Source organism: Liolophura sinensis, chromosome 1 (assembly GCF_032854445.1).
Source record: "Liolophura sinensis isolate JHLJ2023 chromosome 1, CUHK_Ljap_v2, whole genome shotgun sequence".
Lineage (NCBI taxonomy): Eukaryota > Metazoa > Mollusca > Polyplacophora > Chitonida > Chitonidae > Liolophura > Liolophura sinensis.
This window is the reverse complement of record NC_088295.1, coordinates 90,476,284-90,499,604: the sequence shown is the minus strand read 5'-3', so window position 1 is coordinate 90,499,604 and position 23,321 is coordinate 90,476,284. Positions and strand designations below refer to the sequence as shown.

General features: G+C 39.1%; 1 protein-coding gene across 1 annotated transcript in view; it reads left to right on the top strand.

Annotated features, from left to right (window-relative positions):
- The first annotated feature begins 19,292 nt into the window (after positions 1 to 19,292).
- The window catches only part of LOC135462079 (ABC transporter G family member 23-like), a 30,629-nt gene continuing 26,600 nt past the window's right edge, over positions 19,293 to 23,321 (top strand). The window contains exons 1-4 of the mRNA XM_064739430.1: positions 19,293 to 19,376; positions 20,124 to 20,239; positions 20,888 to 21,047; positions 22,094 to 22,248. Of these exons, the coding sequence (XP_064595500.1) occupies positions 20,124 to 20,239; positions 20,888 to 21,047; positions 22,094 to 22,248 (431 nt within the window). The 5' untranslated portion in view covers positions 19,293 to 19,376. The remainder of the gene's footprint in view (positions 19,377 to 20,123; positions 20,240 to 20,887; positions 21,048 to 22,093; positions 22,249 to 23,321) is intronic.

The following is a 23,321-nucleotide window of genomic DNA, read 5'->3' as shown; positions in this document are numbered from 1 at the left end:
CGTTCAAAGCCGGCGAATACATATTAACTGACAATGGCCCATTACTTACACCGGGCAGTTTATGCAGCATTTTGCCTATTGTTTTTTTTTAAAGAGAATAGAGTGGGAAATAGACGCCGTGTGCACACGTATGGTGATGGTAAGACTCTTTGGTTGGTTTTTATGAAACCGTTATGAGTCATGGTTTGTACGTCTATAAACCCGACAAGGATCGTTCTTTAGTACGTCTATAAACCAACCAAGAATATTGCTCTAGTACGTCTATAAAACCGTTTCGAATCGTGGCTAACACATCTATAAAACCGTCAAGAATGGTAGTTAGTGCGTCCATAAATCCACCAAGATTCTTGCCCTTCTACATCTATAAAACCGTCAGGAATCGTGTACTAGTACATATATAAAACCGTCAAGAATCGTGGCTAGTGGGTCTATAAAACCGTAATGAATCATGGCTAGTGGATCTATAAAACCGTGAAGATTTGTGGCTAGTATATGACTCTTTGGTTGGTTTTTCTGAAACCGTTAAGAATCTTGGTTTATACGTCTATAAATCCGACAAGAATCGTGCCCTAGTACGTCTATAAAACCGTCAAGAATCGTGGCTAGTGGGTCCATAAAACCGTCATGAATCATGGCTAGTGGATCTGTAAAACCGTCAGGAATCGTGCCTAGTACATGTACGTCTATAAACTCGCAAAGAATCTTAGCTAATGTGTCTATGAAACCGTTAAGAATCGTGGCCAGTGCGTCTATGAAACCATCAGGAATCGTGGCTAGTACCACTATAAAACCGCCAAGAATCGGGGCTAATGCGTGTATGAAACTGTCAAGAATCGTGGCCACTGCGTGTATGAAAACGTCAGAAATCGTGGCTAGTACGACTATAAAACCACCAAGAATCGTAACTAGCACGTCTATAAAATGGTCAAGAATCGTGGCTAGCGTATGTATGAAACCGTCAAGAATCCTGGCTAGTGGGTCAATAAAACCGTCATGAATCATGGCTAGTGGATCTATAAAGCCGTCATGAATCATGGCTAACACGGCTATTAAATGGTCATAAATCGTGGCTAACACGTCTATTAAACGGTCATGAATCGTGGCTAACACGTCTATTAAACGGTCAAGAATCGTGGCAAGTGCATACAAAAAATGGTCAAGAATCGTTGCTAGTGCGTTTATAAACCGTCAGGAATCGAGGTTAGTGTGTTTGTAAAACTGTCACGAATGTTGGCTAGTACGTCTATTAAACCGTCATGAATCGTGGCTAACACATCTATAAAACCGTCAAGAATCGTGGCTAGCATGTCCATAAAACGTTCAAGAATGGTGGCTAATACGTACATAAAACGGTTACGAATCGTAGTTAGTGCATTTATAGAATCTTCTCGAATACAAATATCCTTGAAAACCAGCGCAGGAATATGTACTACTAATATGAATGTTGTTTCAAGGTGATGATAGACATATTTTTTGCCAACCATCACCTCCAAAATTGCATTATGCCGACACCAGATGAGGGGCATGGTATTGAATATCATGGTTCATTTCTGCTATTTTTTATTTTGGCTTCGACTGTCACACTAAAGGTAAAAATAGAAAACGAGGAAAAACGAGGTGACAACACGAAATCAGTTTTCTCATTGTGTTGATGTATTAAGGCTAATCCTCTTAATATTTATTAACGTATTTGTCATAGATCTACATATGATTATTGTTTTACGAAGAGTACTTGAGTTGGGCAAAGAAATACTACAAGATGTATGTATAAAGTCAGCAGAATAGAACGCTTAGAAACTACCGCAGTTCACTACGTACCTGGCAGACTAACCGATTTCAAGCAGCAGTTGTCAGGAAAGTCAGTAATGACACAAGTGAACTTAAAAGGTCAAATACATATGGTTTTCTCGCACGTTGCCGAATTTATGATATAACCCACTATAATTTAACAAATTAATCATTGTCACATATCAACTAAAAGTAAAAGCTTTAAGGTTTGTAACATTGGTTAGAACAGCCTCCCGTACAAAATATTATTACAAAGCTTGACTCCGAACACCTAGCAAATTGAAATTAACCAGGCTTATTGTAAATGGCACGCAATATGTTTACTTAGTATCGATATTTACCAGCATGCCACCGTATTGTCGACACATATCTATATCTGATGAGTTTATTGACAGGCTTCACGCAAATTCTAAACCGTAGGAAAACATTTTAATCTTGTGGGTGACATATTTGCTACATGACGCACACATCATACATATGTTTATATATGAACATAGTCAATGCGATCCATCTCTCTATAGCCAGGTCAGTTTCCATCGATTAGTTATAGAAAGTCAAGATGAAGTAAACACAATAAATATATATGAGATGAATGTACATAGGCGTGATTAGGTATATATAAAGACTTAAATAAAGAGTTAGAGCATCATATTTTGTTTTAGTTCCTTCAAATATTCTTTATTTCATTGTTCAATGCCGTTGGAGTCAGGGCAACCTTGAAAATCTTAAAAAGAATGGACTGGAACCCACGCCCCGTGTAACTTAGCCAATGGAGGGCAAGATACCTTAGCCAAACAACTACAAACCTACCCTTAATATTTTCGTTTTCTTTCTTCCAAATAAAAAGAAAAGAAAAACATTAAGTTAGCCCTCTTTAATTCCAACGCCCCACCCCAACCCCCTATTACGGCTCCGTTAGAATGACCACTGCAAACCTGAGCGCTTTACTACAATTTGCTCTATACAAAACAATCTGAAATATATCATCGCATTAAGGTAAAGTTTTCAATATAGTTTCAATGGTCTTTCCAGTGAATCTTGCATACTTTTGCTTGTTTTTCTTTTCTTTAAAAATAATCATTTTACGTTAGTCCATTTTCTGAGCGTTTCTTGTACTTTTCTTTTCTGTATACCAAAAAATATAGCAATCCATTTCTATGAAATTTGATGCAAACTTCAGTCATGGAAAAAGAAGAAAGTCATTACTGTTTTCAATGGCTATCAACCTGTCTTTTTTCAGTTAATTTATGAACAAACTTTTATTTATATTTTTGGTTTATTTAATATTTCACATGTATCAACTAACCAGTGTTTATTTATGTAGTGTAAAACGCCAGTGTGACTTCTACCTACACTGCTGGGGTCAGGCTTGTGGGTGGAGGTAATCAGGGTGACCATAGAAACTACCGCCCATCGGCATGCACTGACAAGCTTGACTTAAAGCCATAGCCGACCCGCAACCCGCACTGGCCAGCAACCGTGGAACAAGGCTTTAACCCAAATTTACCACGACGGCATACAGATATATGTGTTTGCATCCATCTGAGCTTACAGTAATGCTTGTAAACATGCCACATGTTTAGCATAGTAAACATTTTCATGTATATAATGGCTTTTAACATTTAGTATAAAAAGCAGTCATGTTTACTGGACTTACTGTGTTTGTTGCAAATATCCACCGTATTACTACGTAATTATTTCTCATGTTTACTTTAATTAATACGTTTCTTAAGTTACTAAATACAGTTTATGAATAAACTATTTTTATGAATTAACTATTCATATATATATATATATATTTATGATCAGCACTCATTTTGGAATCATATCCTGTGAGTTAAGCAATCACTCACATGCTTTTCCTGCACACTTCGAACAAAAGGAATGATCTATGTAGAGTGAGTGACTTATTCATGGCTTATTGTCACACTTCTTTGACAGAAAATTGCCAAAAAGAAGTCACAGCGAACACAATAATAAAGGCCTAAATGTTACTATGTCTTATCTTAATCTAGCGGGGGAGTTCTTGCTGGTTGGCAGACTAAGCCACTTCTGTAAAATTCGGAACTGTTTTGTCATGGACTTTCAATGATTTATTTAACTCATCAATGTTAGAGGATTTAGATGTGCATAATCATCCTCGCTTTTCAACCTACATTCACAGATGGAAATGTCCGATTTCGGTACACGAAGCCCTGTAATACCATTGGAAGGCATTTTATGACAAGTTGAAATCCTGTTCGGATTTCAGATTTTCCTGGCATAATAGAAAACTGATTATTTTTACAAAGAACTTTTGTGTAGCCTTGCTATTATAAATTGAAAATATACACTTTCGGTGAGTCGTCGAGTGATATATGAATGTGATATATGAACTGGCTATTAGATCATTTGTAAGCATTCCTTCTGGACCATGCCATATGGTAATATTACAAGGCATCAGTGGCATCCTGCATGAAATACATAAATGTGTCTATGCAGTAAAACCAGTATTAGATTTGTCAGAAGCACAGAAATCAAGTCAGTCAACAATTTTCTGCTTATTTCTAAAAGCAAACTATTTCTAAAGGCAAACTATAGAAAAACTGTGACCAGCGATTTGTCAACGGTACACGATTCGGGTCGTTTATGGCCTTACTGTTTTATGGCTTATAGCAAAACGGCACAGAAGTCAGCCATTGCGGGGCGGTGTTTTTGTGTATGGCTGCTCCTCTACATGATTCTTCACAACTTATATGGCCACAAACACACCTAGAATGAATGAATGGTTATGGCTTAACGCCATTTCGGCAATGTTTCAGCCATATTGTTGCGAGGACAAACCTAGGGGTAATATGTCACCTATATGGCATTTGCTACATTCAGTCCCTTTAAAAGGCTACACCCATCAAGACCGCAGGATTGATGACACACATTCTTATAATGACGGCATACACGCATCATTCCTAGTAAATTATACCTAGACCACTCAGAAACCACGTAGTTGTATATAATCTACAAGTCATATCTGCAGCAATGCAGAGAACACACGAGAGCTGGAATAAACAGCCGTTTATTTGTCCCTTTATTTTGAAATACATACATTTCTTTCTTTCTTTTTTCTTTTTTTTTCAATGCAGATTAACACTTAATGTTGCTTCATGAGAGATGAAACGCTGAGTTGCCCGCGTGAAGCACCGCTTGGTCAGTGCTTCCTATGAACAGGTCACAGGACAGCAATCGCCACCTTGGGGTGCGTCGCCCAGGGTGCACCCATCCTCAAGCGCCACCGACGAACACCTACGTGAACAGAACGTGGGCGAAAGACATAAGACATACATGATAAAAATGATGCTGACATTTAACACGATGACGAGAACGGTTAGATGTTTGCAGGGTATCAAGCATGCTCAAACGTAACAGGATACCAATGGCGATTAAATGTTGCAGGATATCAATGACGGTTACATATAGCAGGGTAGCGGCGACGGTTATTTGTCACAGGAAATCGGGAAATATAGCAGAAAGCCTACTGTAGTTAGAGGTAACAGGATATTAAAGACGCTCACATGTAACAGGATGTCGATGACGGTTACATGTAGCAGGATACTAATGTCCGTTACATATAACACGATATCAAGAACGCTGATATGTAGCAGGATACCAATGGCGGTTATATGTAGCAGGATGCAGTGGACGCTTATATTTAGTATATATATTGAGCAGGCTTACTTAACAGGGAATCGAGGACGCTATCTTGAACAACATACCAATGAAGTTATCATGTAACAGGATATCCAAGGGGCTAGCTATGTAGGACTGTGATTACATGATTGTATACGCATGAATGTATGTATGTATATATGTATGTATGTGTGCTTGGGTTATAACGTCCAACTTAACAAGTTTTCAGTCATATGGCGACGAACGAGTTCATGACGCCAAAGTGCTGCCACTACTGAAATATCATGCCGAAGACACCAGACAGGACACCCCACCCAGTCACATTTTGCTGACACCCGGCCAACCAGTCCTGTTTTCTTGCTCTAACCTCTCACTGCTGAGTGCTAAGCGAGGCAGCAACAAGTACCATTATTAAAGTCTATGACCCGACCTGGGTCTAAGTGATAGAATACCTAATCACAGTCCTACAGAGCTTCCAGAGGGCTAACAGAGTACCTAGGATTCTTACATTTAAACGGGTGCCAAATGCGATTCTATTTAAGATGATAATGAAGACACGGAGTAAAGTATGTAAACTGTAGGAGTAATATTTAGATGATGCGTCCACAGAGGGCCCCTGACTCTTGTACTTACATTTGTACACGGAGGACCAACACGAGGTACTTGACACCATGTATATTTTCAGGTGTAATACTTACTACATAGTACATGTGTACACTATGTAAGTGTGGTACTGACATGATAGGCCTGCACGAGGCCTTTGACTGTGTACACAATACACAGCCGTAATACTTACATGTTGGGCTCACATTAGACTCTTGACTCTATGTATACTATATAGGTGTGGTACTTACATGGTGGGCCCACATCTGGCTTCAGAGCCATTACACGTACAACTCTTCTTACAGCACAGGCCGTCACATTTATACCATTTTGCGCCAACCGCTACGGCGTTTCCGTCATCATCGATACACGGAATGCTCTCTGTAAAGCAGGAGAACTGTTCTTAAACGATGTAGGCATATACATCACAACACATTGCAAGCTATTATCTTAATATGTGTATGGTAAAATAAACTGCTTCAAGAAAGAACTTTGGCTCAGTTTGTTTACAAATTGTAGTCTAGCCAATGTTTACACAATACAGAAACTCCAAACATTGGGAAAAGAAAGATGCCCTTTTTGCGTAGACCTACATTCAGATATGTAATATATGGCTAGAAAGCGATTTAAACCCATTTCGGCTTGAATAGCTTGCTTGATTGTATTACAGGGGTATAGAATTTTTTTCTGACGATTCGCACCACGCTTGATCTTAAAAGTTTTCTGAGCCCTCTTATGTATCCACACACTGTTGGCTTTTTGGTTGTTCTGATTTCTCGCGTCGTGAGTACAACAGGTGTCTGCACGTCTGTCTATAGTGAGAATACTTAACTGCAGGTGTCATGAGCACTGACAATGTGCAGAACACTAGAACTGATGAAAACACGAACGTTGGCGTCATGATGTTAACGTTGTCACCGCTCAGATGATTACCAAAGTCTGAATGCACCAGTATCTCGCAGGATATATATATATATATATATATATATATATATATATATATATATATATATATATATATACATATATATATATATTATAATTTAGCAAATTTGGCGAATGGGGAGTTTCATTTCAGATTAACAGATTATCCGTGTGTTGTATGGATATCCAGAAGGTTCATGCTTTCCGAATAATCTAAAAAAAATGCATACGTGTTTATTTATTGGATTGTTTTTTTAACGCCAAACTAAATCTTTCATTCATACTTCGGCGGTCACTTTCATGGGTGGTGGATACAGATCGAAGCCAGCGTAAACCATCGACCTTTGGTAAATTGCTAACTACCTTTCCCAGGTATGACGTATAAATGTACACAGAATATTGGTGGAAGACAATAAAACGCCACACGAGCGTTGTCGATGGCGTGCCCATCCCCTGTCGCCACTAAGGCACCATGCACAAACAGTAAGAGTGGGTAAATCTACAAATTCCCTGTCCAAGTCCGGATTTGAACCTGTGCCATTTATTAGATCCAGTGTGTTATGCGATGACTATAATCAAGTTGAAAGTTATAATTGTAAAAAGATATTCCATAACACTCTTCAAAACTAAGTCTCTTAAATTTTATTATGAGTAAAGATCTTTAATAAGTAAATATGGAATCTCTGGCACTATACTTATTTGTGTCTAAAAACCGGCTTTAAGGGACGTATACACATCATGTTATGTTATTTTTTAGTTTTTCCAACAGAGTAAAATCTTTTTTTAAAATGTCAGATTGTATGGCTGTCTGTTGGGACCAAGAGGGACATCAGTGACGAAATGGTTGCTTTCAAGGTCCTTTTAGATGTCAGCACTGAGATGTCTGAAAACTGTTGATTGCGCCTCTAGGTCACGACGCGTTTTTGTCACTTTTCTCTTGTGGATGGATAATAGGGCTTGATGCCACATGGACATCGTGAAAATGTCTACGTGTGAGTGGATTACATGAGGTTCACGTAACATGGACATTGTGAAAATGTCTACGTGTGGATGGATTACATAGGGTTCACCTAACATGGACATCCTCAAAATGTCTCGTGTGGGTGGATTACATTTGGTTCACGTCACATGGACATCGTCAAAATGTCTACTCGTGGATGGATTACATGGGTTTCACCTAACATGGACATCATGAAAATGTCTACGTGTGGGTGGATTACATGAGGTTCACGTGACATGGACATCGTGAAAATGTCTACGTGTGGGTGGATTACATGGGCTTCACGTAACATGGACATCGTGAAAATGTCTACGTGTGGGTGGATTACATGGGCTTCACGTGACATGGACATCGTCAAAATGTCTACATGTGGGTGGATTACATGGGCTTCACGTCACATGGACATCGTCAAAATGTATAATTGTGGATGGATTACATGGGCTTCACGTGACATGGACATCGTGAAAATGTCTACTCGTGGGTGGATTACATGGGCGTCGCGTAACATGGACATCGTCAAAATGTCTACATGTGGGTGGATTACATGGGCTTCACGTGACATGGACATCGTGAAAATGTCTAATTGTGGATGGATTACATGGGCTTCACGTAACATGGACATCGTCAAAATGTCTACGTGTGGGTGGATTAAATGGGCGTCGCGTAACATGGACATCGTCAAAATGTCTACGTGTGGGTGGATTACATGGGCTTCACGTAACATGGACATCGTGAAAATGTCTACGTGTGGGTGGATTACATGAGATTCACGTGACATGGACATCGTCAAAATGTCTACGTGTGGGTGGATTACATGGGCTTCACGTCACATGGACATGGTGAAAATATCTACGTGTGGGTGGATTACATGGGCTTCACATAACATGGACATCGTGAAAATGTGTACGTGTGGGTGGATTACATGGGCTTCACGTCACATGGACATCGTCAAAATGTCTACGTGTGGGTGGATTACAAAGGCTTCACGTGACATGGACATCGTCAAAATGTCTACGTGTGGATTGATTACATGGGCTTCACGCAACATGGACACGGTTAAAATGTCTATTTGTGTTTGGATTACATGGGCTTCACGTGACATGGACATTGTCGGAATGTTTATACATGTGGGGAAAGTATAGGTGTTTATTGCCACATGGGTGTATCGTGCTGAATGATGTCGGTGTTTATTGCCACATGGGTGTATCGTGCTGAATGATGTCGGTGTTTATTGCCACATGGGTGTATCGTGCTGAATGATGTCGGTCTTTATTGCCACATGGGTGTATCGTGCTGAATGATGTCGGTCTTTATTGCCACATGGGTGTATCGTGCTGAATGATGTCGGTGTTTATTGCCACATGGGTGTATCGTGCTGAATGATGTCGGTGTTTATTGCCACATGGGTGTATCGTGCTGAATGATGTCGGCATGCCGAAGAATGCTGTATATTGTATGCCACATACGCAAGCAGCTTTTCATCCAGCACCCGTAAACACTTGTTGGCAAAACGTAGTTTCGTCCATCTTTATATTTTTTTCAAGACAAAAAAGAAAAAAAAGGAACCAGAACACCCGCAACATATCTAGGTCTAAAAAGTGTAGATTCCGGGTTGTCACTGCCAGATTGAGTTGATCCTCACGATGTTGTCCATTTCGGATAAGTGTAGATAGCTTTGCGCATGTGCCGATATGGTAGGTGTAGGTGGGTAAGGATTTTACCTAGGATGACGCTGACTGTGTTTTCATTATGAACCAGCTGTGTAACAATCAAAATAGTCAGATGATAGGAGTGGTATACACAAGCTTTGGGGTGAGCCGACACATGCACGCATAGACCTATAGGCTGAACTGACGTCTCGTTCCTAGTCTGCTTAATAAATACATTATAATTCATCCCCTAATGGACGGGTGCGGCCAGAATCAAGATGGGGTAAGCGTTTAATTGAATTCTATATTTACGTCTAGAAAAATGATTTAATTCGACTAATCTAGTTCAATAAACTTCAGCACAGTGACGCGGAATCAGCTGACACAGATCTTCAATAAACCAGTATGGTATTTATCACTAATCATGTCTGCATAAATATGTCCAAATACAATCCTGATAAGGCAGTAATTGGCTAAAAGTTTATAATAGAAATGTATATTTATTGGCCATTACCGAAAGCGAAGTCAACATAAATTAACTAGAATCTATGTGTGCAGGATGGGATACAAGTATGAAAGGAAATCTACATGTAATAAATCACAGCCTGTCCCAAATGTCATCAGCACATACCTGCGTGTCAGCGGCCAGTTTGAAGAATTACTCCCTCGCTAAGAACGTGACCTGGTCTGTAAACAGTATGTACTTGACATAAATATTAACAGCCTGTGATTAATACTAAAACAATTCCGTCGTCATAATTCCGAAGAAGTTTTAAAGAGCATGAAACATTTCACGTGTTTAAATAAATACCAAACAGGGAACAAGTTGATTTGAGCTCTTGACCTATCATCTGTGAGGCGTTGTGAATGTCCGATACGATATCGGTACAGCTTATAGTGCAGTTAGAATTAAGCCACAGGCGTTCCTGGCCGTGATTTCTACAAGATAACGTCAGGCCTTTCTACTGAATTAATTTTACCAAATCACAGCTGCAGCTAGGGCATAGCGGTAATGCTTTGGTCATTTGTTTCTTTCCTTGTCATTTAACATTGTTGTGAAGATCGTTTTGGTCATTTCACCACAGAGTATCCTTTTTCCCATATATTTATACTACTGTGCCTCTATCACTGGACCGCCATACTAGTGTAAGTACTGAAATAATAACTGCAAGAATAGTTCTTGATTATAGTGACCAGTTCGTCATTGGGAAAATATACCTCGGGTCAGCAAACAGTAGGTTTTGATGTTACACCAAAATGGCAGTGACACACGCACTGAAAAGTACAAACAAAAGAAATGAAATTGGAATTAGTTCAACTGTAGAAGAATTAAGGCACATTATGGTATCAACAATAAAAATAGCAATAACGTGATATGAATAGAATAATTTCAACTAATGAGTGTACAAAAATATAGCACTAGGAGAAAACATTGTAACAGAAGTGGCCAATGTAGTATACAAAAATTACAATCTCAACCTCCCCCACACAACACCTGTAACATTTAAATTACCAATCTGGATGTTACCATGTAAGTGTACTATAGGTATCGGCAGCCAGTAACGTCAAAAAGTAGTCCGGGTACACTGACTGTTGCTTGAGAAATATTTGGATACGCCATATTCATGGCTGCTCAACCACAGTCAGAGTGGAGCAAGTTAATCCAATAAAGTACTGTTTCACGCGTCAAATGCAAACTGTCAAAAGCAATTAGAGCACACATATGAGAAAAAGCTGAAGGTCCCCATCTAAAATACGATGGGCAGAAAAAAGAGAAAATCCACGAAATACTTTTTTAAAATTTAGAATACTTACGTGCCAGCTAAAAACAATTTTGAAGGTTGATGGTGTTGGTGTTGAAAAAAACAAATCCCAGTGAAATCCTGTTGGAATTACACAAGTTTTATTGTAATTTATATTATTTAAAACATGAGAGAGACTATAATTTTGATCGGGGCCTCCGTGGCTCAGTCAGTTAGCGCTCTAGCGCAGCGTAATGACCCAGGAGCCTCTCACCAATGCGGTTGCTATGAGTTCAAGTCCAGCTCATGCTGGCTTCCTCTCCGGCCGTAAGTGGGAAGGTCTGCAAGCAACCTGCGGATGGTGGTGGGTTTCCCCCGGGTTGTGCCCGGTTTCCACCCACCATAATGCTGGCCGCCGTCGTATAAGTGAAATATTCTTGAGTACGGCGTAAAACACCCACAAATAAATAAATAAATAAATATAATTTTGATTATAACTTTGACTCTTTTATAGGAAACTTAGAGGCCCTATTGGTCGCGGAAGGTGAGAACCATGCCCTTGAGCCGAACAAATCCCCTAGTTCTGATGGACTGACAAATGAATTTTTTCAGTCCAACACTTTTGGACCGAACTAAAGCAGTTTCATTTGAGATCAATACATTATTCTTTTGATAATGGCTATCTAATTGTAAATCAAAAGGGAGGTATAATAACGCTGATTGAAAAAAACTGGAAAGGACCCTAGTTACCTGAAGAACTGGTGCCCTATCACTTTGCTAAACACATATTATAAGATACTTGCAAAAGTGTTAGCAAACCTAATCAAAATGGTCATGCCACATATTATACATGAAACACAAACTGACTTTGGCCATTCACTGTCTCCTGGTATAAACATGTTCTATCCACGATATGGCTGAGATATTGCCGACATGGTGTAAAAACCACAACCATTCATTCATTCCAAACTGGCTTTGTTAAAGGGAGACATACAGGTGAAAATGTGCGATTCCTGTTGGATTTATTACATGAAGGTAGTGGATTTTTGCTTTTTGTTGACTTTGCAAAGGCCTTTGACTCTGTAGAATTTGAGTTTCTGGAGAGAGCCCTAAAGGTATCCAGTTTTAACGAGAACATGCGCAAATGGATACGGCCTTTTGACAGTGGAACAATAAGTTGTGTTGTTAATAAAGGTCGGTCTACGAATTTCTTCAATTATCCAAGAGGACTAAAACAAGGCTGCCCATTATCATCTTACCTGTTCATAATGTGTGCGGAGATTATCAATATTAAATTAAGGGGTATGGCACATACAGAAAGCATAGTGGTACATGAGGGCATTGTGAAAGATGTCTATTTTGCAGAAGACTCAACATTAACATTAGGAAGTGCTACTTTAGTAGAATCAGCAATAGATTTTTATATGAGTATTGAAAAATTAAGCGATCTCAAAGTTAGCACTCAAAAAACTTACCTCATGAGAATAAATAATAAATCCAAGATTCCAAGCAATAAGTATTGCTTACCCATTGAAAGGTGTTTTACACCGTACTCAAGAATATTTCACTTATACGACGGCGGGCTGCATTATGGTGGGAGGAAACCGGGGAGAGCCCAGAAGAAACGCTCGGTTGCTGGTAGGCCTTGAAACTCGTTTGGCTCGAAAGAATTTTTTCAGAAGAACAGAGTTTTTGAAAAATCATTCCATTATCTTGCTTCAATAAAATGGGGGATTAAGTTTTATCTTGAAATGTATCTATAGCCCCCAAAAACTAGCTAATAAAATTCCACAATTATATTGTCATATACTGAACTTCTGGTCAGAATTGTGTGACCAAACCGCTAAACCGTTAAACCGCTAAATGTTTTTCAAAATGAATTTCTTTGGACTATGAAAATTATAAAATTTGGAAATCTCTAGCAACAGCTGATAAATCATCAGGAAATACAGATAGGCCAGAATTGTTATTTGACATTCCAAAAATAACTGATACTAGCTTAGATAGGTATAAAATAAAAACAAAATTTTTCTACAAGCTCCTTGTCGAAAAATATTCCATTAAAGCTGATGTTAAGAACATACCTGATAATTTTCTTGTTCTTGGCGATTTATTGTGGACTCTGACCAAAAAAGGTTGGTGTAAATAACAAAAGTCACTCTATGCAGTTTAAACTGTTACATTGTGTTTATCCGTGTAACAGTTATTTGTTTCCATTAACAGTTTTAGAATACCCTACCTGTACCTGGTGTGACCAGATAGATAGTATTGAGCACAATATCGTTACCTGCTCAGCTAAAACTCAGTTTAGGGATTTATTCCAACAGTAGTCTCAATGCCTGAACTTCAGTATAATGCTTTCCAAGGAACAAACCCTCAGGCGGTCTTTCAAAGAGGATTTCTTTCAGGAAATTAACTTTTGCACGCTAAATACTATATATACTATCTAACCCTGTACGCTAAATACTGTATATATATGCAAACCATGTTTCAGAGAAACCGATATCACAGTAGACTGACACCAGTTTTTTTATCTGCCCTATAGAGTTGAGCGCCAAGTCAGGAAAAGTTACACACATGATGAATAACCGGTTAAAGTCCTAGGTAGGACCAGACTTGGTACTGAACCCAGGATCCTTTGATGAAAGGATCCAAAATGAAAGACACATCGCAATGCACTGATTAACAATGACATGACCATATCGCCAGTTAGATTAAACAGCAGATTAAAAGAGATCACATGAAGTGTAGGCCAACATATAGAATTGTTAGGAGATTGAAACAGATGCAATACTGGAAGCCATCACAACAAACTTCTGAATTATAACCAGTTCTGACAAATAATATATGTGTTGACGAATTCACATTACATTGACACATAGAGAGTCAAGAGGACATCTGATGGGACCGCTCACGTATCGATGACAAAGCGTCAAGAGGTTATGTTACGGGGATACAAATAACATGTGATGATGGAATCAAATAACGATGACAAAAAGTCAAGGGACTATGTTATGGGGGTACAACTAATATATGTCATGATGAAATCAGATAGCGATGACAAAACGTCAAGGGACGATGTCACGGGGATACAAATAACACATTTGGTGATGGAAGCAAATAACGATGACAAATCGTCGAGGAACTATGTTACGGGGGTACAAATAACACGTGGTGATGGAATCAAACAACGATGACAAAACGTCAATGGACGATGTTACGGGGGTACAAATAACACATCTGGTGATGGAACCAAATAACGATGACAAAACCTCAAGAGATAATGTTACGAGGGTACAGATAGCACATCTGGTGATGGAACCAAATAACGATGACAAGATATCAAGGGACGATGTCACGGGGATACAAATAATTCATGTCGTGATGGAATAAAATAACGATGACAAAACGTCAAGAGACACTGTTAAGGTGGTTCAAATAACACGTGGTGATGGAATCAGATAACGATGACAAAACGTCCAGAGACAGTGTTATGGGGATACAAATAAATGATGTGGGTATAAAATAATTGACATATGTGATAATGGAATTACATAAAGATGACAAAAGGTTAAGCTAAGGACGATATCTCGCTAATGTAAATTACATATGACTATGACATGATGACGACAAAACGTCATGATAAACGTCACCATGTCAAGGTTACAAATGGTACATACATGTATGTGATGACATAACGATGACAAAGACTCGAGAGACAATGTCAAGGGTTACAAATGATACATACATGTATGTGATGACATAATGGTGACGAGACGTCACGGGGCACATGTACATGACAGGAAGCAAAAGGGGCAAGGGACAATGTCACAGAATTAGACCTACAATGGTATAAATGTGTGTGTACCAGTATGTGACATAAGACGTGGAAACACACGTGTACATGGCAGTCAAAGGGAAAAGGGCTGAATCTACAAATACATGTAAAATACATGTACTGGTGTGCGATTAGGGAATAACTTAGGCCCCGTATATGCATACACAGTATGTCATGAGTCAAAGAACAAGGCCATAAGAGCACATAGCAGTCGTGAGATCAAATCAAACTTCAGTATCTCAGCTATTTGTTTGTATTGTATGAGTTCAAACTTCAGCTGATAACATTCATCCACTCATCAACATTGATAACTGATAACATCAGTTATGTACAACCTTTTGTCATGTGGCTATTTATAATTGGTGATAAAACTCCTTTTACTCAGATCGTCCTAAGCCAAAGCACGAAGAGACGGATACAAGAGCCTGGCCATACGATATGGTAAATGTACCCAATACATCTAGCCTGCACTGTTTCGAAAGACTAGCCTAGCTGTGGTATAGGCCGATCTTGCTAAATCTGCATATGTACTTATGTCATCTCCTGCAACAACACAGAATGTATCCAACGACCGGCATGATGTTGAAGCCCCCAAAATATAAACCTTCAAATAAGCCTGGCGATATAGATTTTTTGTTTTGTTTTGTAAACGCTGTCTTTTGCTTTCATCTTGTTAGACACTTCGTCTCTTCGGGAACATAGGTAACCGGCATAATATTTCCGTCCTGCAAACACGTAACAAATTGTTTCAGTGATATACCCCTACTTTTGGACAACGGCGCATACGAAAGCGATATCAAGAAAAAGGCAAACTTATTGAATACATTACTAAAACTAGTGATTGTTATGGTGTAAACGTGCAGACCCCTGAAATAGAAGTTTGCAAAGATGAAACACTTAGCGACTTGCATATAGAGGAGCCAGATGTCTGTGAAATTCTTGGAGATCTTCACACTGCTAAAGCTGGTGGTCCTGATTATATATATATGAGCTTTAAGCTGTTAAAGGAGGAAAAGGTATCCTCACTCCTTATTTAACGCGTTTTTAAAATTATTACCTCTAAAGCAAACAGTTCCCTTCTGCATGGAAAATAGCAAATGTTACACCTATTCACAAAGGAGGCGACCGGTATAATATTGGTAATTACAGACCAGTTTCACTTCTTAGCTATGTCAGTAAAATCACTGAGAAGGTAATATTTAAATATGTTTATGAGTACTTACGTAATGCTATTTCCCCAGCCCAGTATGGGTTCTGCCAAACAGGTCTACTGTTATACAACTACTCGATATCTATTTTGATATCGCTAAAGTACTGGATAATGGCAAAGCGGTTTATTTTGTATTTTTGATATCTCAAAGGCTTTTGATCGTGTATGGCATAATGGCCCATTAGCCACATTGAAGTCATTTGGTATAGATGGTGGGTTACATTCATGGTTTAACAGTTACTTGACTGGACGTCAGCAGAGGGTTGTCCTCAGTGGCCTGTAGGTGCAAGTGTTCCCCAAGGTTCGGTTCTAGGGCCGCTGTTATTTCTTCTATTATTTATTGATTTATTTGATTGGTATTTACCCTGAACTCAAGAATATTTCACTTATACGACGTCGGCCAGCATTATGGTGGGAGGATACCGGGCAAAGACCGGAAGAAACCCACGACTATCCGCAGGTTGCTGTCAGACCTTAACACGTATTATTTCTTCTATCCATTAATGATATTCCTTCTTGTCTGCTAAAGAATATTAAATTGTTTCCTGATGACACGTGTTTATATGTTATCTCCGATAACTTATTACACTCTGCTATCGATGTCTAAATTAATAAAGATTTAAGTAAACTTGATTTTACTCAATTTCATCGCTTAACTATGAATTTGGTGGCTCGATCATTCAGTCGTACAGAACCCTTAAACATCAAGGTGTAACATTAAATACCCAGTCAGAAAGGAACGGTCATATCGACCGGTTACTTACCGCTGCACAAAATAAGTTATCTCTTTTTCGAGGACTTAAGTATATACTAGAGAGAAAATGTCATGATATTATGTGCAAAAGTTTCATATGTCCGAGTAAAGAATGTGCAGATGTTGTGTGGGATAACTTGACAGAGTCTGATGAAAACCAGCTGGACAAAAATCAGAAAGGTGCAATTCGAATAATAACCGACCTAACTTCAAGTACTTCTGTGGAGTTGTTGTATGAAGATTCTGGACTATTGCAACTTCATATACGTCATAAGATACTCCGTCTCTCTACTTTACATAAAATAGCAAATAGCCAATTTCCATGTCTCTCTCGTTATATTCCCTAAACAAGGCTTGAACGGAACACGTATCCAAGTAGGAATCCACTGCCGTTAACAACCTTCTCTTGTCGGACTGGATTATTCAAAAAGTCTCTTTTCCCCAGCAACGGTGGTTGACTGGAATACCAAATGACATAAAATCATTTCAAGCAACAAATATCTTGAGTTGTAAGGTTAAGAATTACTTTGAAGCATTTCAGCCTCCAAAATGGTACCATGTTAGAGAAAGGCGTTTAAATATACTCTTATGCCAAGTGCGAAGTGGGTGTAGTTCATTGATCTCTTTCTTAATGATATCTCAGATTCGGCTTCATCTCAATGTGGTAATTTTGATGAGTGATGAGCTGATCACTTTTTGATGCACTATCTTTTGTTTATTGGTCATAGAGAGCTGATGATGGATACAAACAAAGTGTCTGGATATAGGCCTAATGGAGAGATTAACACTTCTTTGTTCTCGTATGGACAACATGATGTCAGTATAAAAATTAAAGAGACGATTGTTTTGAGTTTTGTAAAATAATACAAAATACGGCGGGGTGGGGGGGGGGGGATTTCACAAGAAAGAGAGACAGAATCCGACAGAGTGATGTCGATGTATTTCGAATGCAGATTTGGCCAATGTGTACACATTCATTTTCACATTAAAAAAATAAATAAATAAACCCAAAACAAGTTCAGCTTAGGTGAGGTTGAAAACAGGCTGTTCCTGACTATGTAGTATTTATTGTCATGGGTTCTAGAGTTACAAACAGTAGGCCTACAAGTAACGCTGCGGCATCCGTCTTGTCCACCAGACGGAAATGGCTACTACAGCCTGCGCGGTACGATTCAAGAGAGGTGATTCTGTGAAGGACGCCGTCTTCCACCGGGAACAATATGGAATGGTTCACATAACAGAGCATGTCTAAATAGGCCTATATACTATTTATTAAATTGGTATGCAACTGAAATATTGGTCTATATAGGCTACAGCAAATATCTGTAGAATGAATGTTAGTAGCTAGGTAAGAAATATAGGCTAAAATATATTTTTCGTCGACTTGAGAGGAGCATTTTTGCCTCGCGGGGGTGGAGGTGGGGGTGAGGATGCATCCGCACACTCCGCACCCGCCCCCTACCCCAGCCCACGCCCCTGTATGTACATCGTGTTCTGTAGCAAGCAAAGTACATATACTATTTGTCATCTTATCTCTTTTATATGATTGCACTTATCAGCCCATTGCAAATGTTTACACTTTATTGTTTTTAATGTAAACCATGTGATGGCCGCTACACTATGGATGGGTCCTGTTAAGTCAGTTGGATATATAGTTGTCTTCCCATTAGTTAAGTTTATGTCATTGTAAACCAGTTGCCTCCACATATGTAAACGAAGAAATACTAAGGTATTATGCTTACTTTTGTTCTCTAATTCAAATAAAGGATGTTTAAAACAATCATGTGACAAATTAATGTAGAGGTAGGATAAATACCGGTAACGGTAATGGTACGGTAATAATCAAGACCTGATTTTGGACTTATCATAGGCGGCCTGATATCGTTTCCTTTAATTAATTCTTCCTTGCACAAGATTATTATTTTCAGTTTTTAACCATGATTCTACACACCTCGATCCTGTGTCATAACGCGGCGTTGCTTAAAATGCATGATTGTTTGTGAACATTTTGACACAAGATGGCACAGTAGCCTACTGGTTATCTAGAATGGCAGACGGCTACTAGTTTGGGAGTTACCTCCCTTTACACCTGTGCTCTTCTCTTCAAAGTCACGAGTCTCAAACAAGTTAGCAGTAGGAGACACTTGATAGGTCATGAGTTGAGAGTATCTTTTGATCTTTTAGTCGTCTGCGTCCAAAAACAAGGTTAGTGTGTCAGCTTCAGCAGTCGCCGATTGCAGACAGAATTCTGTCTTTTCTTTATGAAAAAGGATCTTATACTGAACTCGAAGTGGTAGTTTTCTAGTGTAGGCCTAAATTGCGAGGGGGTGTACTCGCCCAAATCTTTTACTCACCCAGAGGCATTATGTCTAGACGTGCATGTACACAAAAACTGCAGCAAACTAAGTTGTTCAAAGGCTCAAATTGTAACTGCATGTTTACAGATACAAAATTCTCTACCTTATCGTTCTTTAACCTCTCAAAAAGTTTTTCAGAAGGCCCATTAGGACGCAAGTGAAATAGATCAGGACATTTCACAAACATTTGAAGTAGGTGTACCTGTGCATGTATTACCCTTTGCACACAGATTTATACACATTACTGTATTGTTGTGTTGGCCAGGGTAGTGGAGTTGTCTACTGCTGTACAGAAATATATAGACATTACTGTATTGTTGTGTTGGCCAGGGTAGTGGAGTTGTCTACTGCTGTACAGAAATATATTGACATTACTGTATTGTCGTGTTGGCCAGGGTAGAGGAGTTGTCTACTGCAAAAACATACAGTTAAAGCTACGAGTTTCATGTAATAGGTTTTTCTGCATAAATTTATTAAATAATGTTAGAAATAGCTTGTTCCCTTAAACCAAATCAGCCAGATTGTCTTCATATTAAACTGTTGTTTTATCCTGCATGAATATGCATCATGAGGACAAATGTCTTTGCGCATGCAGATGGACGAGCAGAGCCCGGCAGTGTGGGTGAGAGGTGTGGGCAAACACTACGGCTCTGGGAAGAACAAACTTCAGGTGATGACTGGCCTCAACATGACCGTCCCCCATGGAGCCATGTAAGAGTTGTTAGTCCTCTGGTCAACATCACTGGATGGTTGTCTTGTTGGGTGTCTTGTCTGGTGTCTTTAGCATGATATTTCAGTGATAATTAGGTTATGACAAGATTAAAAAAAATATTCTGAGAATGTTATTTCAAAAAAGCAGAGGTAGACATGGTCATGTAATAGCAAATGGCAGGACAAAAAGATATTCATTCCTGGTTGGTCAGGCTGTATCTGTCGGATGTTTTCACCATAAAACTTGCAGTGTCATCTATACAAGATTGTAGACAGCAGTCAGTACAGTTTATAGTGCTGTCATGGCCTCCATTGCTGAGTGGCTAGGATACTAATACAGCACAATGACTCAGTAGCCTCTAAACAATGTGGCTACTGGGAGTTCAAATCCAGTTTATGCAGACTTCCTCTTTACATACGTGGGAAAGTCTTCCAGCACTTCAAGGTGGTCATGGCTCGGTTTCCTCCCATCATAATGCTGGTTGCTGTCTTATAAATGAAATAAATAAATAAATAGTGCTGTCATTCTATCCGACAAAATTTGGATTGTCAATAGTTTTGGTTTGTGTAAGAAAAAGATAGGCATATATTGATAAAAAAACTAGTGAATCATTTTTCTTATAAGGCACATATGACTTGTATTTTCAGCTATGGCTTGCTGGGCCCTAGTGGCTGTGGGAAGACCACATTACTACGCTGTATTATTGGTAGGTTGAACATTGACTATGGAAATATTGTTGTACTGGGCGATACACCTGGAGCAAAAAACCATGGTATTCCTGGAAATATGGTGGGATATATGCCTCAGGTGAGATTGTGTAGTTTGAAAATATTTATAATGTTTTATTGTGGCATTTTCAGTTAAATATTAGTATGGATGTCTTTATCATTTTGTTATCAGTTTTTGCCGCTCGATTACTTTGACAGTAACATTCAGATGGAAAATGTGTTTCTGAGAGAAAATATTGGGAAACACATTGTGAATGCTCAAGTGAACGAACTCCCGAAGTAATCTTTTGTAATCTCTATCTTGCTCTGCTGAGTAGATGATCAGGGATTTATTCTCAGCGCCCATGTTTTATCATGTTATCATATGTTTAATGTTTGGTATGTAGGTGTATGTGTACATGTAGCTAGACTTTATTCTATCATTAAACCTGTTATATGTGGTGAAGTGAATAATATTTGACAGTGCTGCACTGGCCTAACTTTCTGATGTGTTGACCAGTAGTCTTTGACCAATAATGGGGTGGATTTGAATCGATCTGCTGGTTCTCTAGCAGCGTTGGATCAGGAGGTTTGTCAGGTACAGGCGAGTGCAGCAGTTTCCACTCAGGAGGTTTGTCAGGTACAGGCAAGTGAAGCAGTTTCCACTCAGTAGGTTTGTCAGGTACAAGCAAGTGAAGCAGTGTCCACTCAGGAGGTTTGTCAGGTACAGGCGAATGCTGTGGTTTCCACTCAGGAGGTTTGTCAGGTGCATTCGAGTGCAGCGGTTTCCACCCAGAAGTTTTGTCAGGTACAGGCGGGTGCAGCGGTTTCTACTCAGGAGGTTTGTCCGGTACAGGCGAATGCAGCGGTTTCCACTCAGGAGGTTTGTCAGGTACAGGCGAGTGAAGCCATTTACACTCAGGAGGTTTGTCAGGTACAGGCAAGTGCAGAGGTTTCCACTCAGGAGGTTTGTCAGGTGCATTCGTGCAGCGGTTTCCACTCAGAAAATGTCACACTGAAGCCTACATGTAGGCTTTCACTTTTTAGATGGAATCTTCAGTAACACTCACCAGTGAAATAAGTGCAAAGTATTGCAAGTACATTTTAAGATTTTGATATAAAGCTGAATGCATGGTCTGGTTGCAGGATACAGCTTTGTATAATGAGTTCTCCATTCTGGACACCCTGATGTATTTTGGACGACTTCATGGCATGGACAGGAGAGAGATCAAACACCGGACAAAGTTTCTGCTAGACTTCTTGTCCCTGCCCAGTCGACGCAGACTAATTAAAGAGTTGAGGTAAGAAATTTCCATGCCTTTCTTCCCTGTTGTGTTGTTTTCATTGGTAAAGACCTAGGACTGTGCCATTATTGGACTTTGGAAAAAATTTGGAAAACTAAAAGGTCTTAAGTGGCAATTTTTAGCTCGCCTGTATATAAGGTACAGGCGTACATGTAGCTTATGTCATATGCTGAGCTCTGGCATCGATTAACAGGGAGAGCAATGTTAAACAAAATGTGAGGGGTGGTATCTTCAAAAATACGAGATGTATTGTGTGTATGTATGCTTGAGGTTTAACGTCGTAATTTTTTCTGCATGTATTGAGTTCAGGTTTTGCACACATGTAGTGTGTACTAACAAGAAGAAGATGCACCATCGTTACAAAAATTCATAATTTAATGTATTGTGTTTTTAAATCAATGTTAACAAGCAAATGTTATAGGTGGTATCTTGAAAAGTACTGCAAAGAAGTATTGACCAGAAATTTTACATACGTGTGAAACACAATGTCAGAAGGGAGATATCTCATCTCCGATGATCTGTGTGCATATTAATTACTGTAAATTAAGTAATTATGTATTGAGCAGATATTTTGCATTCATGTGTCTCCTACAGGCGAGCCCTTTGGTAGCCTTGTTACCAAATCTAACTCTACTTCCGAATATTATCTTATGTGTATGTGTAGTAGAGGTCAGAAGAGACGAGTTTTGTTGGTAATTCATGTGTATTTGTAAATTTTTGTATTTTAGAGGAAGTGAAAAGAGGCGAGTGTTGTCTGCAGTTAGACTGCATCTTTATGTTCACATTTCAGTGGCAGTCAGCTGTTTTTGTCACTCCCATATATGTTTCAAACGGGGTCAGAATAGGCGAGGCTTATGAGCAGTTCAGAGGTATCTGCATTACTTGATGCTTATGTTTCAGTGGAGGTTAGTAAAGGTCAGAAGAGGCAAGTGTTGTCTGTAGTTCAGCTTTGTTTGTCTCATGTTTATGTTACAGTGTAGGTCAGAAGAGGCTTGTGTTGTCTGTAGTTCAGCTATGTTTGTCTCAAGTTTATGTTACAGTGTAGGTCAGAAGAGGCAAGTGTTGTCTAG